This window comes from Danio rerio, chromosome 15 (genome assembly GCF_052040795.2).
Source record: "Danio rerio strain M-AB ecotype USA chromosome 15, GRCz13ab, whole genome shotgun sequence".
Lineage (NCBI taxonomy): Eukaryota > Metazoa > Chordata > Actinopteri > Cypriniformes > Danionidae > Danio > Danio rerio.
In genome coordinates, this window is record NC_141035.1 from 26,715,001 (window position 1) to 26,732,936 (window position 17,936).

Sequence of the window (17,936 nt, forward strand, 5' to 3'; positions counted from 1 at the left end):
AGCAGAAAGCTCTATGGCTCATTCTCGGTGCCATTTATCACCTTGGAGCTGCAGGGGCCACAAAAGGTAATGGAATGCTCACCAAATCAGACAGTGTTTTGCTTCATAGATTTGCTTTGACTGATGAGCACAAACCCTTAGAATAAAATGTACACTTTTTTTATATCTTGCTTTGATTCTATGTCTCTCCATTTAAGCCCTTCACTGCTGTCTCTGTGCTAATTTAGCTCACAAAACCATTCGACGGCTTTCTCTTTGCACATCAGAACTGGAGAGCTTCAAAAAAAGCTCTAATGAGATAAAGCGCTCAAAACGCCTAACAAGCACAGAAACAGACTTTATTAATTAAGGCCGACTTACTGTCTGCTTACTGAGCTCAAAAAGAGGAGAGACGAGTGGCTCAGGAAACAGTTTGATGTTGAGGAGTTTCGAGATGTGTGTGTTACTTTAGCTCTAATGAGAATGGATGGCTCAGTATTCACAGCCTGTGATATCACTTCCCCCTCATGCAGTCAGAGGATGATGTATTAATGAACCTTTTAATCACCAGATTTCAAACTCTTCTGTCTACATGCTGCCTCTGGGGTCCACAGTCATGGGGAGCGCCATAGTCACAGGAAAAAATTGAAATAGAGATTTTCAAGGCGAAAAAAAAGTAATGGGAAACATCAGAAAAATGAATAAAGAATGTACATTTTCTTTGTTCTCAGCTGTAAAATTATTTTTGGCTGAAAGTCCCTCGAAGAAAAGACGCGTCACATATTAACTTCAGGGTAAAATTACCCTTGAAACTCATATGAAACATTTTTCATATGAAAATAATATTGTTTATGCAAATGTTCCAAATAATAGTTTTTTTAAAATGATTGAAATATGTTCATTTCTCATGTTTTTCCACTTGTGTTTCACACGTGATTTAATTTTTTATTAAAAGCTATTATTACAACTAAAACCATATTTAAAATTTATGATTCGGTAATAAAATATGCTGATTAGAGGTGCACAATTTTACAGAGAATGACATTTTTATCTAGATTACAACTCAACACAATAATTTGAGATTTACTAAAGATTCTGGCAAAGTGTTAATCGCTAAAGTCAATTGAAATGTTTAAAAATTCGAATCATTGCAAAAATCTCTTTAAATCACGTTTCACCAATCTCTGTCTTGGAGGGCCGGTGTCCCTGCAGGGTTTAGCTCCACTTGCCTCATCACACCTGCCTGGAAGTTTCAAGTATATCTTGTAAGACCTTGATTAGCTTGTTAAGGTGTGTTTGATTAGAGTTTGAGCTAAAATTAGTTGTACACCGGCCCTCCAGGAACAAGTTTGGTGACCCCTGCTTTAAATGATTTAATGACTAACTGACAAAATCATCACTTGGTTTCATTAAAGGATGAATTAGCTTTTTTAAACAACTATCTTAAATGATTCAATGGCTGTATCTTTTTCATTACGGTATGAATCAGCATTTTTGAGCAAATCTTTTGATTTATCAATTTAACATCTTCATGAGATATTAGTGGATGAATCAGCATTTTTGAGCAAATCATTTTATTTATGGATTCAACATTTTCATGCATTATTAGTGGATGAATTAGCATCAGTGTTGCCAGATTGGGCGGTTTTGAATTTGATTGTGTTGGTAAAAAACTACATAGGTGGGTAGTGAAAATTTGTGGTGGTTTGCAAGGCCCTCCCAGTCCAGACCCCCCTGGTCTTTACTTATAAACCGGTTATGATCTCACAAAGAGATGCCATCCCTGCCACACCCCCGGTCCTCAGCTTTTGAACCACTTATGACTTATGATAGCCTTCAGGTGACTGGGTGGTTGTTTTTGCATTTCGACGGGCTTTGGATGGTTTTTCTGGCTGAAATCAGTCAGCTACATCTGGCAACACTGATCAGCATTTTTGAGCAAATCTTTTGACTTATTGATTTAACATCGTCATCGTCATACATTATTAGTGGATAAATCAGCTTTCTTAAGCAAATCAATAAGTTTTTGGTTTAATATTTTCATGCATTATTAATGGATGAATCAGCATTTTTGAGCAAGTCATTTTATTTATTGATTCAACATCTTTGCATTATTAATGGTTGATTCAGCATTTTTGAGCAAATCATTTTATTTATTGGTTTAACATTTTCATGCATTATTAATGGATGAATCAGCATTTTTGAGCAAATCATTTTATTTATTGATTCAACATCTTTATGCGTTATTAATGGTTGAATCAGCATTTTTGAGCAAATCATTTTATTTATTGGTTTAACATTTTCATGCATTATTAATGGATGAATCAGCATTTTTGAGCAAGTCATTTTATTTATTGATTCAACATCTTTGCATTATTAATGGTTGATTCAGCATTTTTGAGCAAATCATTTTATTTATTGGTTTAACATTTTCATGCATTATTAATGGATGAATCAGCATTTTTGAGAAAATCATTTCATTTATTGATTCAACATCCTTATGCGTTATTAATGGTTGAATCAGCATTTTTGAATGCATCTCTTGAATGAGTGTTTCAACAACAAAATTCATTTTTAATAGGCATCAAGATATTTTTAGATTAGTAATCGATGAACTCCTATTTATATCAGTTTAATCTGTTTACATCTGCATTACGTTGTTACAATTTAAATGTTTGTAATGCAAAGATAACGTTAATAAAGTAATGATTACTCGTATCATAATGCATCTAGTTCAAACGCAGATCTGAATATATTCTCTGTTTTCATGTTTATAAAAAGTTTTAACAAACACAGCCGAATTGGTGCCATTTAGGAACAAGATTTTTGTGGGTGTTAGAATCAAGATTGCAGCTCAAGCTGGAACCCTGGAAGTGTGTGTGGGCTTAGATTTGAGTGCTCTGTTATTTGGGATTTAGTCTAGTTTGTTTGCTGATATACTGTCAGTGAATTTTTCAGCATCTACAAAGGATTCATTTGTTGTACTCTGAAACTCTTTCATATACCCACATGCCTCCTTTATGTCTCAGGCAAATACTGTAAAAGTCTTATTTCTGACAGCTGTACTCTTGCTGATTCAGTGTCCAGAGTTGATACTGAAGACTAAAGCTACCCAGCTACTTGTAATAACCGATAACTTCTGTCTTTAAGCACCAGATCTTAACCATCAGGATACTGCATTGAATGTTTATACAGACTCAGTCTTTTTGTGGTGTCGCTTAGTTGTACCTGCTTGTCTGTTCAGCAGGGGGCAGTGTTGTTCTGCTCATTCTGTTGTGGCTGGGGATTTATTTACAGTACCTTGGTCTACAGTCGTTATTCTTCTTAATAGAGGCAAAATAGTGTACAATAGAGCTTCTGGAATAGCAGTCGATATACACTAGCTTTCAAAAGCTTGGGCTCAGTGAAATCTTTTTGTAAAGAAATGGATTGATGCATTAAATAGTTTGAAAGTCACAGTAGAGGCGTTTATTATGACATACAAGGATTTTCATTAGAATGCAGGTACAAATGCTGTATTGTTGACTTATAAGCACATTTATAATGTGCTTAATGATTGTATTTTCATACTTTGTTATTGATTATTTTATCATAACTAAATTAAGTATTGCATTATTTACAAACTAATTATTTAAGAATAGGCGCTATTTTAAGGTCATTCAGAATGCATAAGTAAATGCTTAATACTATTCAAATTAACATTTATATTTCTTTTTATTCAGGCATATGTATGAAGTTACGTTGTATATTAATAATTGCTTTATTAAGTCAACCTCATCTAATTTTGTGACCCAATATAAAGTGAGGACTATTTATGCTTTATAAATCCCCAATAAATGATAAATAAAGTCTTTGCTACATTTCAAACAGGAAAAATATAAAATAAAGGACTTTATTTATTTCTATTCATTTCAAGATACACAAATGAAACCGTATCAAATGACAAATAAATCTTTGCAATGTTAACTAAAATAAATTACTGTACAGTTTAAACTTCACTAAATAACATTGAAATGTTGCATCATAATATAGTATTAACTTAACATATTATAACTTAACAGTATTAACATAACTAATGTATTGTTTTATACAATTAATTGAATTGCATCTATTTCTAATTATGTTTGAACACTCCTGTTCAAACATTTTCAATTTGGCAATGTTTAAAGTTTAGAGTAATTTATTATCTATCTGTTTTTATATAAGATTGCAAACATTTATTGTTCATTTTTAAAGGAATTAATAAAGCATAAGTAGTCCTCACTTTAGATTGGGTCACAAAACTGTGTGAAGTTAAATTAATAAAGCATTTATTAACATACAAATTAACTATAAATGTATGCCTGAACAATAAGATATACAAATGAGAATTTGAATAGTTTATTAATCGTTTACTAGCTCATTCTGAATGATTCAAAAATGATTCTAACATCAAAAATGTGCTTATATAAGTCAAGAAAACAGTCAGCGTAGCTGTATTTATAAATTGTTAACGTCTGTTAATGCAGAGTTATTACTTAAGAGTTAATAAATTAACTATTTGCAAATGCTTAATAGGTGATTCATATTGTGTAGTTATTATAAAGTGGTAGCAGATTTTCTTAACTAATGCTAACCAAGTTTATGTGATAGTTTAACTACCATAATACTTAAAGCCTTAGTAAAAAAGTGACTGAATAATAGGCAAGCTTTTTTTTTTTTTTTTTTTACAAGTTAAAATAAAGAAAAACAAGATTGATTTTAGTCTATTAGTAGCCTTGAAATATTACATGTTCTGCTCTCTAGACATCATCTCTCAGAAGTGTTAACAAATGCAAAGGCATGTATCGGTCGATTACTAATTGGCAACTAATTCTTCTGGAAATGCATGGAAGAGTCAATAATATGTGTGCTAACGAGTGCCTTCTTGTTGTGTACAGTACTGAAGACTTGTCTGTCATGTTCTAACCTCTTCTTCTCTACTTGCATGCTGCATGCCGTTACAAAGCAGAAGCTGATGAAGGTAAAGAAAATGAATGTTATATATCAGCACAACAAGCAAACACCTCATTTGTGTACGTGTGTGTGTGGTTTTATGTTGTTATCATAGTTGCCAGACATTTCCATTTGCATTCCTATTGTCTTCTTTTTCTCTCTTCTTTCATTTCTCTGCTGGGCTCCTTTTTCTTTCAGAGGTTTCTAACCATGTCTCAGTCTTGAAGCTTAGATAAAACTTTAGTTGAAATATGTGGGGAGCATCGTAACTTTGTTGTCTTTTAAAGCTGGAGCTCTCTGATGTTTCTCCATGTTGTAGACTTTTCATTTCTGCAGTGCTTTTCTGTTGTTAAGACGCAAACGCAAATAAAAAAGCCTGTTCGCTCTCAGTTCTTGTTTATTTTTGGCGTTCATCTATTGCACCAGAGGCTTGCATTGTTTTCTTTCTCTTCTCTCTCTCTCTCTCTCTCTCTTTCTCTCTCTCTCTTCACTTCAGTGTCACTCTTGTCATTTCTGACTCTGTGGTTTTGCTCTTCGAGGTCAGTCGGAGCAATATCTGCTGGAAACATTGGAAAAGGATTTAAAAAGCTGACATTTTCTGTGATTTCTAAACATTAAAACTCTGACAACATCAGACCCATTCTGACAGTTTTGAAGCTGAGTTATATACAGTATGTGCTTCTCTGCAGTGGTTGTCAAAATACCTCTCAGAAGTTTGGGATTGGTAATGTTTTCATGTTTTAGAAAGAAGTCTTTTCTGCTTTCCAAAGATAAATTTTTTATCGAAAATACAATATAAGCAGTAACTTTGCTAAATGTTTTTGTGCATATATGTTAAAATGCGGTTCATTGCTCTGATTCAAAGCTGAGATGTAATTTGTCTAGTCTTCAATGTCACATGGTTTTTCAGAAGTCTTTTTAGGCTTAAACTATTTTTAGTCCATGTTTTTGTCTAAGCTAGGATGCATTTTGCTTTCAGAATAATTCAGTAAATACAATTTTTAAAGTTGCATTTATTTGAATAAAAATAAATAAATTGAGGGGCGAGGCAGTGGCGCAGTAGGTAGTGCTGTCGCCTCATAGCAAGAAGGTTGCTGAGTCACTGGTTCGAACCTCGGCTCAGTTGGCGTTTCTGTGTGGAGTTTGCATGTTCTCCCTGCCTTCGCATGAGTTTCCTACGGGTGCTCCGGTTTCCCCCACAGTCCAAAGACATGCGGTACAGGTGAATTGGGTAGGCTGAATTGTCCGTAGTGTATGAGTGTGTGTGTGGATGAGTGTGTGGATGTTTCCCAGAGATGGGTTGTGGCTGGAAGGGCATCCGCTGCGTAAAAAACTTGCTGTATAAGTATAAGTTGGTGGTTCATTCCGCTGTGGCGACCCCAGATTATAAAGGGACTAAGCCGACAACAAAATGAAATGAATAAAATGAATAAATAATAAAAGCTGATGGTCATTTGGAAGGGTGATATATCACAACCTCCAAAAAATATATAAAAAATATATAACCACAAAAATATGAAGCAGCACAACTGTTTTCTATATGGATAATAATTAGAATTGCGTTTTGAGAATCAAATCATCAATTGCAATGATTTAGACAGAATCATACACTGAAGACTGGAATAATAAAAATGAAAATTCAACTTTAAGTCACAGAAATGCATTTTAAGAAATATTCCTATAGATAAGGTATAATAGTTTTAAATAGTATTTCACAATTTAAGAGTTTTAATTGCCCTTGTAAAGCAGAAGAGACAAAAACACGGAACATTTTACTGATCCTGATCCCAGACATTTGAACGGTTGTTTATGCTGAATATGAACAATATGGAGCCAATTTATACGTTTTGTTATACAAAAATTGTAACATTTAAATAAATTATTAAATTAATATTAGTTCAAAATAAATATGATACTTAAGCAAATTATTAATATATTAATACTAAATATACAATTATTTAATAAATTATTTATTTTGTTATTTAATTAATGAGAAATGTAAAATTGTGAAAAAATAATCATATATTTATTGATATCATAAGCTTAAAAAATTATTAGATATACTTAAATACTTAAAAGATATTTTGAAACTTATCTCTGTTACAAGTAAATTAATTATTTAATCTAGTCTTGAATGTATTTTCTTTTACCTTCAATAAATTTGTTCATGTTTTTGGAGGATGAGGACATGTCACACAGTCTGTCCATGGCATCTGCTTAATTTGGCAACTCTTTACCAAGTAACAGATGGATTTGCATGGAAATACCACAGAGATGGACTGGATGACAAACTTGAATAACAAAAAAAGAAAGAAAATTGGACAAGATTCTCCTTCCTTTTAAAGCCGATGTTTTAAAGAAGCATAATCACTGAGTTAGTTTTACTTTTATTATTATTATTATTATTATTTTATTTTGACAAAAAGAAAACAGCAAGCATAACATAAATTCCCTGACACATAGCAAAATTGCACATACAGTAATATACACATGCCAATAGCCATAGAGGATTGTTCTATAAGCATCACAATACGGCAATACGTTAGTTTTATTGTTGACAAAAAAAAAAACAAAAAAAAAACTGTAGCCTAGATTTCATTCAAACTAAAAATCCCTGCTTTTTTTCCTATTCCAAACCATTTCCTAGTGTTCTCAAAAGTGTATAATTATTATTAACAGCTATAGTGAAAATATGGAAATACCTATTTGATATATCAGCAGAATTGTGAAAGACTTTTCTCAGATACTAAAAGAGCCCCAGAGTCATCAGTTCTGCTTCAGTCAATATGATGCTCACTCTGTCATCTCTGCATCTCCCAGCGGGCCGGAAGCAGTTTGCACGTCATGAATGGGCCCAGAAGGCTGCTTACCTGTTGGGTTGCACCCTGGAAGAGCTCTCATCTGCCATCTTCAAACACCAGCCCAAAGGAACATTACAGAGATCCACCTCATTCCGCCAGGGACCAGACGATGCTGGCACAGGAGACAATTCAGGTCAGGTCTTTATCTAATACAAAGGAATTGTGATCGCTGGCTTTGCCAGTGATAAGATTGAGATATAATGTAAAAGTTTTGTCTTGCAGGTCCAAAAATTACAGCTTTGGAGTGTCTGGAGGCCATGGCTGCTGGGCTTTACTCTGAGCTATTTACTTTGGTCATCTCACTTGTTAACAGGTAAGGATTCTTTTATTTTCATGTGTGTCAACAGGGTGATTTGTTTGCCCTTCCAGTGGCTTATTGAGTTACTGGGAAACCAGTTTGATTATAGCCATATTAAAAGATGACTTGAACTTTAACTAATTTAAAAATATGTTTTAAACATTAGTGTTAAATGCCTAAAAATGTCTTTAAATGCCTTTGTCCTCTTTCTCTGAATGTGCCATTTAATATTTATAGTTGTTTTAAAAAGTTGCATTTTAATTCTAAAACGATACTGTAAATAATAATAATAAAAAGGTTTGTGCCTTTTTTGTATTGTGCTATAATATAAATGTTTAATTTAGTGTTAAACAAAGCAAGGTTGAACAAATGAAAAAAAAAACTTTTTATTATGAATCAATTACTTTTAATAATTTTAACTATGTAATGATTTTCTATTCTTTATAGAGTGACAATAAAATTACTTTTGGAGGGGGGTTAGCCGTCAGACCTTTAGTCAAAAAAAGTAGCAAAACGTGGCAAAATTTTAAAGCTAAATAATAAAAATAAAACATAAACTAAAAAGAATTGTCCACATTGATTTTCTGATATTGTGATTTTAGGGTTTTTTACACCTGTAGACCGATTGTTTTGTTCTGAAACGGGGAATAAAAGGGTTACAATGTTGCTATTTGCCCTTGGTGCGGTTCGCTTTTACACTGCAACGTTTCCAAACGAATCAAAATTGCTAAAACAAGTCGCGTGTGAGTAAAATCTCACATTAGTCAGAGTTTCATGGTTTATTGTTCAGAGTCTCGCTCAGCTGTCATTCGTCCTTATTTTAATTTATGGCATTATAAGCGAAAAGCTGCGCTTTCATTTTGAATGGTAACACCCACACACATCATCACCAAATATAAATCAGAGGTAAGACTTTCTCATACATAGCTGTTGGCTAGAACTATGCATTATAGGGTTTCCATTATAGAGAGAAATAACAGATAAACTAAGACTGCAGTTCAGTCAAATTTCCTAACAGATAAACAGCTCTTGTTATTGGTCAGCATGGTTTCAATTTTATATCTGACATGAACACGCGTTTACCAGTAGGAATGATGACATTTTGCCCTAATTGTCATTCTCTCTTCTTATAACCATATATGCCTATTACAGATCCATAATACACTGTGATATAGCCTGGTTTATTAGTTCATTGGATCACATTGCTTTCTCACTACAAACGATCCGCTTCCGAGTTTGTTTCAATCAAGCCGAGACTACCTCATTCAGGCCATCTCGGATTGATTGTTTTGGCGTGGATCTGAGCATGATTGCTGGATTCACATATGCCAAACAATCCGCGCTAACAGGGGAAACGCGCCAGGTTCCGCAACAAAAGTCTAGGTGTGAAAGCACATTTAATCTTGTATTTTGAAAATACAGACATTTGTTTAAAAAAAAGGGAAAATAAAAAGGGAAAAATAAAAAAGACATAGATTTTAAACTGTTTACCGCTGTTTTTAATAATTTTATAAATAATTTGTAAAAAATATTTGGTAGCACTAGTGGTGCACACTATTTTAGGATATTATGCCAAAAACAATAGAAAAAAGACTGTAAAGAGTAGTAATGGGAATAGGCTTTTTAATGGCTATTTGTGCAAGAGAAGTGTATTTTTTAGGCACTCTAACCTACATTAAATATGTATCTGTTGTTTGTTTGTTTGTGCTGGTATAGAGCACTAAAGTCGAGTCAGCATTCCCTGTGCTCTCTGCTTATTGTGGACACACCGGGATTCCAGAACCCAAAGTTAGCCAAGCGAGAGCGTGGTGCCACCTTCGAGGAGCTCTGCCACAACTATGCACAGGAGCGTCTCCAAACACTTTTCCACGAACGCACCTTTGTACAGGAGCTGGAGCGCTACAAGGAGGTGCAGCAATCCATCGCATCATACCACACAGTTCCTGTCTGAAGCTCAGTTCATTTAAACTGTGTTTAGAAAGAGTTAAATCACTGCTGATTTTGTTACAACCTTGATTTTCTATTGCAGTTTTAACATGTTTCTTTTTTCTAAGCTGTTGTAATCAGATTTGCTTACCTTATTACAAGAATCAATACTCATGTTAAGTGCATGAGCCAGTCACAGAAGATGCTGTAAGCGAAATGTTCTGGAACTCCCAACAGACTTATTGGCATGAGATGAAAGTTTAATACTAAAAATACATATTTTACTCTTATTTTACTACTTTTTTTTTTTTTTTTTTTTTTTTTAATAAGTGCGTGGCACAGGTCTTACATGCTCTGAAATAAAGGTAATGCGAGCTGTCACTGGGGTGGTACCATTTCAAAGGTACACATTAGTACTTAAAGAGTTTATATTGGAACCTCAAAAATAAATACTAGTACCTTACATTTTTAAGAGAAAGACCTTTGTACTTTTTAGATACTAAGGGTGCTTTCACATCTGTAGATCGCTTCATTTGGTTCGGACCAAGGGTAATAAATGATACACTGTTGCATTTTCTGCCGTCTTTGGGTCGTTTTCACACCACACTGCTGGCTTTGGTCCGAACCAGTTGAAACTAACCAAAATGCAGTCATCTGACAAAATCCACATCTCTCATTGGCCAGATGTTGTTGAACATATTTCCTAAACTTCTTGTTGATTGGTCAGAATTCACGTGCGGGAAAATGCCAGTGAACTCCCGCAGGTAAACAAAACCTTTTACTCTGGAGGGACGACTGCGCTGGCTGATTGTATCCCTGCTTTAGACAAACTATACATTACGAAAATGAAGCGCGGCTGTGGCTGGAAAACAAGTGTTTAATGCATCGCTCGTCACTTCAGGAGGAGGCGTGAATTAATTTAGTTAAACTGCGACATGGTCATCATGCGTAAATATTACCAACGATCCATCAGGTAATGTTTTCCCCCCTCTCTCTGTTGGTAAAGCGCTGTCAACAAATATTTTTTCTCCATATCCCATAATGCACAGCGCATCGGCTTACGGCAGCTGAATTAGTCCAAAACGAGCAGTACTTTTTGCGGTTGGACCTGTTTTAGTACGGATCATATTCTCACCACAAACGAACCGCTCCAGGGTTCGTTTGAAAGCGTACCGATACCACCTCTTCAAGCAGGTCTCGGTATGCTTATTTGGTCCGCTTTTGGTGCGCACTCGAGTACGATTGCTGCATTTTCACCTGCCCAAACGAACCGTACCAAAAGGGGAAACGAACTCTAGTGCGATTCAATCAAACCAAATAAGGCAGGTGTGAAAGCACCCTAATATGCACTCTTCAGGTATTAATATTGACCATTTACTGTAGGTACAAATTTGTACCTTTTGAAAAGGTACCACCCCAGTGACAGCTTGCATACCTTTATTTCTGAGAGTGCACCATGAGCAAAGTATTTAAGGGGTCATCTTTTGGGGAGAATCTCTCTGGTGCTATATGCAGGACATTTTCCAGTTTTACAATAATCTAATCTATTTACATTTTGAAATTCTATTAGGGAGCAATGAAGAGTCTAAACTTCTGTGTACACCACAATACAAACAACCTGGGGCCTGCACCACAAAGCCATAATAGCTGGTTAGCCAGATAAGTTTTAGTTTAGTTTACACCAAACCTGGGTTTTAGGTACCATGAAGGTAGATTGGCTTTAATTGCTTTTTGTTGCCATGGCAGCATACACTGCAAAGCTAACTTGCTCTAGGTTAGGTTATGTTCTGGTTGAGACATCACAAACTGAGATTCCACCAATCATCTGTGAGCAAACTGACACATGACTTAATAAGGACACTCCCCCCATTTCTGCTGATCAAATTAAAGGTTATTCAAAGATTATTCATGATATATGTTTTAAATGATTTATATTTTAATAGTGATTTACATTATATCTGTAATCCATTGTATTTTAACTTAAATGCTATTTTCTTGTTTGATTAAACATAAATGTATAGATGGTTGCAAAATAAGAATTGTTTTCAATCAATATGAAGATAAAAGGGAAAAAAAAATTTGAGGTTAACTTACAGTCAATAGCCCCTTTCACACAGTGATATTGGTAAATATCCAGAAAATTTCCAGAACAACTTTACCAATAAATTAAAAATAGCGCTGTTCATAAAGGCACCGATGTTTAGGAATTTTTCTGGAAAAGACCATTCAAACATCCATTCCAAAATACTGGTAAATTTTACACTGGGAAAGCTTTTGTTGATAGTTTTACTTTTTATTAAGGTATGTGTGCCGGCGCTCACCAGAGCACTCCTTTATGTGCACATGCGTCAAGCAACTAAAGCAGAGCTTAAAGGTAAAGAAACAGCGGCTTATCATAAGCATTTTATCGAAAGTTTTTTTACATACAGTAGTTGGCATTGAGAAGGAACAAAGAAACATTAATTAGCAGCTAAATGTGTCCGGAAAATTTTCAAAGACTTTTATTTTCATAATCAACGTGGATGTGAATGCGCCTGATTGCTCTGATTGGAACATTCTAAAAGTGAACACGCTCTTTCCGGCAATTTTCATTCTGCGTTTACACAAAGCAGCATTCCAGCAAATTACCAGTAATGTTACAACTTCTCTATCCGGAAAATTAACGGAACAAATTTACCAGTATTTTCAAAACATTTTACACATGACCTCTTTCCAGAAAATTCTGAAAGGTCTGTATCTGTGAAAGAGGCTTATGTATAGAGGTGTTTACAACCTCAGTTGCACTAATAAAGCTTCTTTTGTCCTTCAGCTCTTGTCATCTTGCTGTATAAAGGCTTTTAAATTATTCATATTTTAAAAACTTTTTTCTTTCCTAGTAATTGCATCGACTCTCTCAAGAAGTCAATCTTAGTTTAGTATCTTAGTTTCGAGGCATGTGTTTGATGCCCCACTTTCATCCGCACATGCTCGTGAACTCAAAATCCGAGCAAACTGATAAAGTTTATGACGACGGTCGAGGCAACAACAAAGCCAGATTGATCTGATTTAATTTTGTCAACTCAAAACTAATCCTGTAATTTTGAATTTGTTCAGCCATTATATCAATATCATTGTGCAGGCATCTATTCACCCCAAATAATAATAATAAAAAAAAAACTGGTAGAACAAAGTTAAGACTTGTAGCTCTCATGATGGTATATTGAGGTTTTGTTTATATGCAACTAACTGAACATTATTTATGATATATAATGGCGATTAAATTAAACCGTCCCTTTAAGGTGTGCTCAATCAATTGTAAATTTTAATCCTGTGTAAAAATCTTTCATTCTTACACAGCTCAGCTCTACAAAAGCACCACTGTTGTAGAATCCACTTTAACTATCACACTCTCAGCTTGATTCCTACCATCATCATGATGCAAGATGATTGACAAGTGATCAATGTGGTTGGTTATGTTTCTTTTGGCCAGAGTCTAAGGCAGTCTCAAATATAATCCTAATAAATCTCCACTAAGAGGTCTGAGTGGCGTTCCGTACAGCTCGCTTACAGCACTTCTAATCAAAGCTCTTGAAATGATCAATTTTCATGCTTGAGTTGTGATTGATTCTGATTTCAAGCCCTTTTCTTTGATTTCATTATGGCTGCAAAATCATAGAACAAGAGAAAAACAGATTTTTAGATCTTCTAAATAAACTGTAACCTTTAACCTGAAATCAGTATGTAATCGTAGCTGACTAATACTCCCTTTATCCCCGTTTAGGAGAACATAGAGCTTGCATTAGATGACATAGAGTCCAGTACATCTCTGTCTGTAGCAGCTATAGACCAAGCCTCATCTCAAGCATTGGTAAGCAACTCTTTCATCCCGTCCTCATCTCTCCTTCTCTCCTCAGGTTTCTGTTGTGCATCCCAGGCTGTCCCCAAAGGGCCCTTACTTGGTGTTTTTTTAGTTTTTAGTTTCAGAAGCGACTTGAATCATTGAGTTTTGCGTTGTCTTCTTTAATGCTGAGGGAAATTCACAGTTTGACTGCTCGAAAGTTGTAGTTGATGACTTTCGTGTTCTTTAGTTTGTCATTCGAGTGTGAACTCAACCTTAGAGTTGTTATCTGTGGCGGCAAGTTATTAGATTGTCATTTCTAACCATTCGTTTCGGGAGCATTGTGTCAGGAACGTGCCATTCTGGGATGTTAATGAGAGCAGAGAGGCAATTTTTTTTTCTCTGTATGTGTGTGTATGTATATGTGTGTGGGTGGGTGGGTATTGAGGAGAAAGCGTCCTCCCTCTTCCTGAGGCACAGCGTTCAGCATCTTTCCTAACGAAAGCACTTTTGATGACATTGTTTCTCTCTCAAAATGATTCGGGACATCTAGTCAGATCTGAAGTGGAATCAGACATATACAAGGAGCTCTACATGTTTTGCTGGTGTATATATTTGTAGCTTTGATTTGAAAATGTGAACTATTGATTTGCATTTCTTGTATGTGGTTGTATGAAGTATTTATGTAGTACATACAAGGATGTGCCATTGGATGTGAAGACTCAGCAGGCATAGAATGATGCTTATTTAGTGAAAAAGTGAGATAGTGATGCGTGAGCCAAATACTACTTTTCAGTTGTGAGCTGCTTTACCCTCAATAGAGAATAGGATAGACCATGACAATATCCTCTTTCTCTTTTTCTTCTCCTTAATTTTCTTCTACTTTCCTTTCTTTTTCCTCTTCTTCCTCTTTCTCTTTTCCTTTATTTTCTTCTTCTTTTTCTGTTTCTTCTTTCTTCCGTTTCCTCTTCCTAATCCTGTTCTTCTTCCTCTTCCTATTCTTCTTTTCTTTTGCCCTCTTTTTAATCATAGTCTTCTTTTTCTTTCTCCTCCTCTTTTTATTTTTCTTCTTCTTCCTCCTTTTTCTCTTTTACTTTTTTCTTTTTTCTTCCTTTGCTACTTTTTCTTCATCCTCCTCTTTTTCGTCCTCTTTCTTCTCTTTTCTTTTTCCGTCTTTTTCATCATCGTCTTCTTTTTCTTTCTCCTCCTCTTCTTCTTTCTCTTTCTCTTCTTTTTCTTCCTCTGATTTTTTCTTCTTCATCCTCCTCTACTTCTTCCTCTTTCACTTTTTCTTCCCCTTTCTCTTCTCCCTCTTTCTCTTCTTCTTCTTCCTCATCCTGCTTCTTCTTCTTTTTCTTCCCTTTCCTTTTCTTTCTCTTCCTTTCTTCCTTTTTCCTCCTCTTTATCCTCTTCCTCTTCTTACTCATTCTCTTCTTACTTCCTCTTTCTCCTCTTCATCCTCTATTTCTCTTCCACTTTTCTTCCTCTTTTTTTCTATATATTTTCATCAGCTTCCTTTTCCCCTCCTCTTTCTTCTTCTTCTTCTTCTTCTTCTTTTTCTCTCATTCCTCCTCTTCTTCTTCTTTCTTCCTTTTTCTCTTTTTCTTCCTCTTCCTCCTTTTCTCCTCCTGCTTCTTCTTTTTCTTCTTATTCTTTTATTCCTTTTCCTCTTCATGTTTTTTTCTTCCTCATTTTCCTCTAATTTTCGTCTTCCTCTTTTTATTCTTCCTCTCCCTCCTCTCTCTTTTTTTCTTTCTCTTCTTTGTCTTTTCCTCTTTTCTTTGTCCTCTTGCTCTTTTGCTTCTTATGTTTCCTCTTCTTCTTCTTTCTCTACCTCTTTTTTCATATTCATCTTCCTCTTCCTCTTCTTCTTTATCTTTTTTATCATCTTCCTATTTTCCTCCTCCTCCTTCTTCTTCTTCTTCTTCTATTTTCTCCCTTTTCCTTCCCCTCCTCTTTTTCTTCTTCTTCTTCTTCTTCTTCTTCTTTTTCTTTCTTTTTTCTTCTTCCTCTTCTTTTTCCTCTTCATCCTTTTCTTCCTCTTCTTCTTTTTCTCTTTTTTCTTCCTCTTCCTCTTCTGCCTCCTCCTCCTTCTTCTTTTTCTTCTTTTTCTTCTTCTTCTTCTTCTTCTTCTTCTTCTTCTTCTTCTTCTTCTTCCTCTTTCTCTTTTCTTCTTCTTTTTCTTCCTTTTCCTCTTCATGTTTTTTTCTTCCTCTTCTTCCTCTTATTTCCTTCTTCCTCCTCATCTTCATCTTCTTCCTCTTCTTTTCTTTCTCTTCTTTCTCTTTTCTTTTTTCTTTATCCACTTCTCCCTTTTTTCTTATTTTCCTCCTCTTCTTCTTTCTCTTCCTCTTCCTTTCCCTTTTCCTATTCTTCTTCCTATTCCTCCTCCTCTTCTTCTTCTTCTTCTACATCTTCTTCTTCTTCTTTTCACTTCCTCTTTTTTTCTTCTTCTTTTCCTTCTTAATATGATTATTAATGATTTAAAGGTTGCCATCTGCTGATATTTTTTATTGAAAATCATTTATTTTATTTTATTTTATTTTTAAATATTTAAAAGTAAACAATCCTAAAACAAAATAAATGAACTGGTAAAAAAGTATATTTAAAAGTATAGTTTTCTCAGTGCTGGCATTAATATGCTAATCACACACTACACGATGCATTTAATTTAGTCCTTTTCAAGGTATTACAGCAACCAATTACCATTAATATCTCAAGTACCCATCTTTTCTTAAAGATTGATTTAATAGATTGAATAAATAGATTTAAACAGGAATGCCTCGCTACAATATTTGATGCGGTCAGTGATGCATGACTGACTGCAAAGATTGCTATAATTGACATGTACAGTAATATTCACCTTAGATGTTGCGTTTTGACCCCTGTGGTCACAATCAGTCATTAGAATTACAATACCTGTGCTGTCATAGTTTTTCTAGTATTTCCTTGCTCCTAACATCTGATGTTAGAAATTCACAAATTAAATTTAATTAAAAATTATGCAATCGAAAGCTTTCATTAAAACAAGCCCGAAGAGTTAATTAGCCAGCCTCCACCTATCTAGTATTGAGGCAAACTGACAAGCGTCACTCGTGTGAAAAGTAATATTTAAAGACATATTCAGAGTATTCATGAGCCTACGTAATTGCTGTAAGTTCTTTTTGCACACCGGTCTCATCTCTAGTTATTCAGCAGCCTGCAAAGTGTCAGTGCGGTAATGCAGAACAAGGGAGAAGCCATTACTGGCATTAATTGCTTAAGTAGACAGGCAGAGTGTAAGGTTTAAAAATGCCTGCCTGACTGCCCCGCAGCTCTTACTTAATACAGGCCTTTAATGAGGAGCCCAAGACTAATAGCTCATCTTTTTTCCCCTCTCGTTTTCTCCTCCTCTCTCTTATTCTATAAAGGATAGTAATTGCTTTCATGTAATGACTAATGTTGTGTTTGAGGTCATTATCGAAATATGAAATGAAAAGTAAATTAAACAATGCACAGCCTTGATGAATAAAAAGGGGCTTGAATTGCGAGTAAACAAAGTTCTTGAGAGAGATTGAGCTTGTTATAGTCACAAAGCAGCATGTGCAGTAGTCGTGTTGATGAATCATTTGAAGAAGAAGCTCGAAAAATGTGCCACATCTTTGCAAAGAGCGATGAGAGGAATAAGGTAGTGTTTGCATAAGGTTTTTAGAGTTTAAAGTTGTTTTGTACTGTATGTGTGCACGAACGGGGAGTTTCTTTTTTAATTTGAATGGTTCTAGCATATTTTTCCCAAGCCAAATTAATTTTTCAGTTGTTGTCAATGGAAAAGCCGTGATTTTTTTATGCTCTGAGCTGAGCATTTTTGGAAAAGCGAAGGCCACTTCAGCTGTGCAAAAAAGCTTAATTTGGGGTTTTTTGAGTGCAATGCTAATGGTCTAATCTGATGTAATGATTTATGCTAAGCTAAGCTAACCAGACGCAGAGATCTACTGTATGGATTTAAAAACTCAAAGGTTGTTTTAAGTTGAGTTTATTAAAAATTTCTTTAAAAAATTCTTAAATTTCTTTCTGGTTGTTATGTTATATGTCAGACTTTACA

At 34.8% G+C, this 17,936-nt stretch overlaps 1 protein-coding gene across 50 annotated transcripts in view; it reads left to right on the forward strand.

Annotated features, from left to right (window-relative positions):
- myo18ab (myosin XVIIIA b) overlaps positions 1 to 17,936 on the forward strand; it is a 173,038-nt gene that overhangs the window by 80,093 nt on the left and 75,009 nt on the right. For 28 of the 50 annotated variants that reach the window (XM_087283037.1, XM_087283038.1, XM_087283046.1 and 25 more), the window contains 5 exons: positions 1 to 66; positions 7,774 to 7,947; positions 8,037 to 8,127; positions 9,829 to 10,021; positions 13,799 to 13,885. The exon at positions 1 to 66 is cut by the window's left edge and continues 79 nt beyond it. In XM_087283037.1, the coding sequence (XP_087139163.1) occupies positions 1 to 66; positions 7,774 to 7,947; positions 8,037 to 8,127; positions 9,829 to 10,021; positions 13,799 to 13,885 (611 nt within the window). Of the gene's footprint in view, positions 77 to 4,966; positions 4,982 to 7,773; positions 7,948 to 8,036; positions 8,128 to 9,828; positions 10,022 to 13,798; positions 13,886 to 17,936 lie in introns of all 50 variants that reach the window. The other 22 variants (XM_087283058.1, XM_087283060.1, XM_087283063.1 and 19 more) reach the window with 2 other exon arrangements.